The sequence below is a fragment of the Haplochromis burtoni genome, unplaced genomic scaffold (assembly GCF_018398535.1).
Source record: "Haplochromis burtoni strain Fernald_Lab_line unplaced genomic scaffold, NCSU_Asbu1 Contig_574, whole genome shotgun sequence".
In the NCBI taxonomy this organism is placed as follows: domain Eukaryota; kingdom Metazoa; phylum Chordata; class Actinopteri; order Cichliformes; family Cichlidae; genus Haplochromis; species Haplochromis burtoni.
In genome coordinates, this window is record NW_024582935.1 from 167,646 (window position 1) to 174,139 (window position 6,494).

The 6,494-nt window shown below is 38.7% G+C and overlaps 1 protein-coding gene across 3 annotated transcripts in view; it reads right to left on the reverse strand.

The window, feature by feature from the left end:
• The window catches only part of tsnare1 (T-SNARE Domain Containing 1), a 277,117-nt gene that overhangs the window by 153,383 nt on the left and 117,240 nt on the right, over nucleotides 1-6,494 (reverse strand). For all 3 annotated transcript variants that reach the window (XM_005948142.3, XM_005948140.3, XM_005948141.3), the window contains exons 3-4: nucleotides 3,731-3,808; nucleotides 1,787-1,856 (exon numbers count right to left, since the gene is read on the reverse strand). In XM_005948142.3, coding sequence (XP_005948204.1) covers nucleotides 1,787-1,856; nucleotides 3,731-3,808 — 148 coding nt within the window. The remainder of the gene's footprint in view (nucleotides 1-1,786; nucleotides 1,857-3,730; nucleotides 3,809-6,494) is intronic.

Consider the following 6,494-nt stretch of genomic DNA (forward strand, 5'->3'; position numbering starts at 1 on the left):
AGGAGTTGGGTTCTGGTTATGTGGTGTTTTTGTCTGTATGTGTTTTTTGGTGCCTCCCTTTTTGTATAGGTAGGCAGGGCAGTGAGTCACTGAACCTGGCACACCTGTTACTCATCAGATGCTTTCCTCAGAAGTGTTCTTTAGGAGCTACCTGACAGAAGACTAGTGTCGGAGTATTGGCGTTTTTTTGGAGCATCTGAAATTCTGCCCCTGCCTGCTGGAGCCCTTGGATTATTTTGGTTACTGTAAGTTTTGTTTCCTCCCTAGGATTTTGCCTCGACTGGTTTGTTTTCCGTCTGGAGGTTTTGGCATCAAACAGTACCAAATCGAGTGCACTACCTGTGTGTGTTTTCGTCACCTGCACGTCCTGGCTCTGCGTCCCCATTAATACACTGTATATATTTTGTCCTTGTAAATACCTCCCCCTCACTGTAAATAAACTGTCTTCACCGCAACTCTGCCTCTGTGCGTTCTGCTTCCTGGGTCAATCTGCATTTGCCATAACAGAATTAGGTGAAAGTAAAATTATAATTTTACTTTCTTCCAGCATTTTTAACTTCCCTTTAACTATATTTTATAGCTGCAGTACCTAATGCCTTTCACAAAAAAACTTGATGTTCAGATAAGGCTTGTTGTTTAAAAGGCTCCTGACCACATACTACAGTACAACATACTCAATTCTTCAACATTGTGTGTTATTAAAAATGGAAAAATGGCTGACATTTGAGCTATGTTCTTGGTTTTTGCTTTTTTCAGATCAACACTTTCATGCTAACCTTACAAGTACTGGCTTTATTTAAAATGCATCTAAGTCAATAGAATCCCAGGAGGAAAACAACAGTTCAATAGGCATTTACAACAAAAATAACAGGTCAGTCAATAGCCCCTTGTCAAGAATGCTCCACATGGTGCCTGCTTTGTGTAATAAATGTACAAAAGATGTTCTTATTGTTAAATGTCAAAGTAAAGCGCTTTTTTTGTTTATCAGTTATGTAGAATATAAAAGTTGCGAAAAAATAAAGCAACAGTGTGGTCACAAAGAGGTCAAGAGGTATGTTGTTTGTTTTCACCAGATAATTGCTAATTAAAGCCTTTACCCCTTGCAGTGGCAGAAAACTTTAGAATCAGCAGACTGGCAAGGTGAAAGCATTAGCCAAAACCATAATGTCATTAAGCATGCTCTTTGTGAATGTGCCCATAATATGCAAAATGAATCACTTTGTGCCTAACTTTATCACTGGTGACAGCAGATAACTGTTGCATCCACAAAATATGCCAATCAAAACAGAAGCATCTAGATAATGAGCTCTAAAACTTACATTTCTGACAAACTACAAAGCCTCTTGAACAAACAGTGAGAACAACTGAATAACACAAACCACCATACTGGATGCAATTTGCATCAGTCGGAGGCACCACATCAATACCGTGGAAGGAAAATGGGAAGTTGAAAATAAAAGCAGCCAAGCATTGTCAGTAAGTCTCCAAGGCGATCATAAAAAAGTGTTCAATAGAATTGATGACATGCCAGCAATCACAGTGGGATGTAATGCATTTTAAACAGATGCAATCATCTTAGATTGGACACTTTGTCATCAGTGTTGAATCTGGTAATTGCTGGCAGCTCAACTAAAAAAGAACAATCAATACATAAGAGGGTGGTGAAACAAAAAGAAAATAAGCAGTTTTCTGGACAGCGGAGATAAATGTAACTCTTACACTGAAGTGGACCAGCAAGTATGTAGAATCAAAGTATGTGGTTTTATATGGCGTGAGTGCTACTCACAGACTCTGTCGGAGCTCTGCAGTATCTCTAGATGTTCCCAGTGACTGAAGATTTTTCTCTAGTGTGACCACTGGAGGAACAAATGGATGATACAAATGTTAAGAGGTGTATTCAGGCCTCACAAATACTCTTTCACACTTGATTTGAAAGAAAACCTTCGCTGAAATCTGAATCATTTCAACATCTATTCTGTCCCTGTTAAGTCTCTGTTAAGGTAGATAAAATGTCTTATCAAGATGATCCCAATCCTAAGCAAAAGTAGTTCACTTCAACTCTCACACTGTTTCCACACTTAGCTGTATTTTTAAATACCCTTAACTCAACTTTAAATCTGACCAAACCAAATTAAGATTTTATCTTCAAATTAACAGAATTTAAACTGATTAAACTATCCATCCATCCATCCATCCATTCGCTTCCGCTTATCCTTTTCAGGGTCGCGGGGGGCGCTGGAGCCTGTCCCAGCTGTCATAGGGCGAAAGGCGGGGTACACCCTGGACAGGTCGCCAGTCTGTCGCAGGGCTAACACATAGGGACAGACAACCATTCACACTCACATTCACTCGCACATTCACACCTAGTGACAATTTGGATTAATCAATTAACCTATCCCCACAAGCTGCATGTCTTTGGATGGTGGGAGGAAGCCGGAGTACCCGGAGAGAACCCACGCAAACACGGGGAGAACATGCAAACTCCACACAGAAAGACCCCGGCCTGATGGTGGAATTGAACTCAGGACCTTCTTGCTGTGCGGCAACAGTGCTAACCACCGTGCCTGATTAAACTACTTAACCATTATTGAATTTTTATTATTGAATTTTTCAGGATATTATTACTACTTGATCTGACCTCAATTCTAAATTAAACCCATAAAATTTTTAACTTGATGTGTAAATTAGGTTGAAATAAAACCCAGCTACTAATCTTTCATCCTTAGTTTTAAAAGTACCACTTTTAAAACTCAAACCTAAAACCAAAATATAAATTTGCCTTAACTCAAATATAAATCTGTTGTTAGGTATAATCTTTAAATAACCTCAGACTAAACTTAGCATTAAATTAACCCAAAAAATATTATCAAAGCTAAAACACCGAGGATATGGCATTATCTCTCACTAAATGGAAACCAAGCTATAACTTTTATACCACATGCAGCATTTTCATATTTCAGTTCACATCTAATAAATAGTGAAATGGTAAATGGCCTGTATTTGTGTAGCGCTTTACTTAGTTCCTAAGGACCCCAAAGCTGTAGCCACAGCTGCCCTGGGGCACACTGACAGAGGCGAGGCTGCCAGACACTGGCGCCACTGGGGCGCCTCTGACCAGTAGGCAACGGGTGAAGTGCCTTACCCAAGGACACAACGACCGAGACTGTCAGAGCCGGGGCTTGAACCGGCAACCTTCCGATTACAAGATGAAGTGTCAACTCTTGAGCTACGATCGCCACAGTGATGGCCTTGATCTTAAATCCAGAATTAATGCCAAAGTAAACATGAAACTTATTTCAACCATGAATTCAAACATAGCTCTGAAATGTTTCAGAAGAAATTGAAGTTAATTTCAATTTCCAAAACTACTCTGTAAAGTTTTGATCCAATCAGTATTCCAAGACATATTGACTAATCTTAAATTGGATTTTTATCCACAAACCTACTCTAATTTTAAAAACCAATGACCCCAATTCCAAATTTAAGCCATGCCAGTTTTAAATGTTACAATTTAACCCTAATATAGTCCTCATTGTAATTCTAACCTCTAATCTAATTTTATCTAATCTTAATATCAAAGCAATACATTTAACCCTAATCTCACAAAACTAGTGTGGCCTGATCTGTGTTCAGACATAGACATAGACTAATGGTAGAATTCATAACAGAGCACTACTAAAAATATATTTATTCAGTAGTTTTTAAAATAAAGCACAGACACTCATTTTACCATTGGCGTTGATCTGGAAGATATTGGAGGAGGTCTCCTGAAACACATCTTGCAGTTCTGAGGGGCTGACCTGTGTGGCTTTAGAAAAAAAAAAAAAAAACATAATATGAGCACACACTTCTTAGCTCAGTGAAGCACGGAGCAGACAACATTGTAACAGCAGGAATGACAGCAATGAACCAAAAACCAAAACAATATCTAGGTTTGAACATTTCCACAAGAGTCTGTCTGTCCAGTGGGTTGGATTTTCTCATTACCTCACTGTAGAACTGTGGCATCTGAGGTACTGGAACGGGTTTGTTTTTATCCCGCTTCTATGTTGTAATATATGCCAACACAACAGATGCACTTTTTTTTTTGCCTCAACCAGAGCCACGGGACAAATGACAAGCAACAATGGCCTGAAGATGCCCCCTGCGACTGGCTGGTAGAATGCCACATTCTTCAGATTTCATGAAAAAGAGCAACCAGTGCCTGATCTGAATTGGTTTGGTTGACAAGACTATTGTTGGTGACAACCAGAATATACCGTTAATAGGAATACAAAGTATTCATCAGTTGGACTTTGGCAAATGGCTGGTTATGTACTTAGCATGGAGAAACTGTTTAAAAATTCTTCATTATCAGTAGGACTTTTTTGAGACCAAGCTGACCTGTCAAAATGAGATCAACAAACAAATATAAAGAATTTAAAGAACTGTCACATTGAAGTTGAATTAATTAAGTAATGATATATCATTAAAGTGTGTTATAGTAGAGGAACTGACATTTACATGAATTATAATAAAAGACTGTACATTGTTATGATAGTGAATAGAATTGGAAAATGAATGGACATCAAAGACTGCAGGAGCCTCTTAGGTACAATCTAACTGCAGTGATGATGATAGTCTGGACAGGGAAAATGACATGGCACTAAGCCACAGGCTGGCTGTGGGAGTTGAGAGTCTGCTGTATAAGTTATATGGGCAGAGCTATTTTCCTTGTTCAAAAGCACATGTCATTGCAAATGACAGGGAGGGTTAATGGCCCGGTGCCATTACAGCAGGCTGAGATCAACATCACAACCTGCATAAGCTTCTCACGCCAGCCATTTCACCCATCCTTTTGTCAGATACTGCAGCCAGAAATGACTGCAATTGGCTTTTTTCCCTAGTGATATGGTCAAAATTATAGAGGTATAGAGAAAAGGTAGAGGTGTTAGAAAGCTCTAAAGTCAAAGGATAAGAGGAGCGGGGGATCAAATATTGGCATGAAATAAGGAGAGACATGCAGACAGAGGTGAAGTCAGAGACAAACCAAGGAAACAGATATTCATGGTGCGAACCAGAGCAAGAACTAGGAGACCTCCCTTTAGATCACAAGTCATTAACTGTACTCACTGAGCTACACTGACAAATCGTGCAGGCAATAACATGCTGGCATGTAGTCAATTGAGCAGTGTTACAAGATTCTGATACATTTGGCAATGGGTCATTTTTCAACTGAAAGACCCTTAATGCATTTTAATGTTAGCTCAGCAGACACACACATACACATCTTAACACAAGCATTGTCCACCTTGGCCCACAGTGGACTGCCCATAGAGTGGGTGACCAGCGCTGGCATGAAGTTTAGGGGCCCTATAGAAAGTATGCCTGCCCTCTGTACACAGGAAGACTAGGGGAAGGGATACTGGGGGCACACTGCAAATGTACTGAGGGCAAATCATATAATACTGAGTAAACTGTGGAGCTAAGCACTGTACTCAGTTTTCAACAATGAGTGCAGTTTTAAATTTATATCTGCAGTACAGCAGATATATAAACTTGTCTGGTCACGCAAATCTAAAATAATTGTGCTTGTTCAAAGTAGAATTGGTAGTTTGCAATGGTTTAAACACTAAAATGTATTCAGTCAGTGAGTGAAAACTGTAACAGTACAGTTACAAACAAATACTATCTGGCTTACCAAATAACACACCAAAAGTTATGCTAGTTATGTGTTTTTAATGAAAAGCAGTAGCAACTTAATAGAGTGGTCTGGAAAAAGTAAAGAGCACACTGAACCCCCTTTAGTGTCAATAACAGTTTTGTATAGTTTCGAAGACTTTTTAGAAATTCTGACAAATCCAAAAAGTTTGCAATTATTTTTCTTGTAACTGTTCATCAAAAGACAAACTCTGCAATGGCATCAGTGCTATTCATTGTCTAGTCCTTCTGCTGCTTCACCCATACCAGCTTCTAGTATTGCAGATCTTTGAATTTATCGAAGCTTCATACTCAGGTTGCCCTAGATGCCCTATTTTACAGCGTCAAAGAGAATAAGAGAATATACAATACAGGAGAGGTATCTAAGTACAGAGAACCTCAGTAACTAAACCTTCGTTCTGTCTCAAACAGCATGTTATTAATTCAAATTTATTAGAGTTACTTTATTAGTTTTATAGGCCTGTAGTACAGGTGTGTGAGGTAATTCAAGCCTTGATAGTGGTTCAATTTAGGGTCGTCATCAGTGTTTTTGTAATCATTTCATGCTTTTATTTTATAGCATATTTAAAAAATGCCTAAAGTTTCCAATATTTTGACTGTTTGGTTATAGTTTTTCTTTATTTTTACTACTTTCTACATTGTAGATACATACTGAAGATATTAAATACAGTGGGGCAAAAAAGTATTTAGTCAGCCACCGATTGTGCAAGTTCCTCCACTTAAAATGATGACAGAGGTCAGTAATTTGCACCAGAGGTACACTTCAACTGTGAGAGACAGAATGTGAAAAAAAA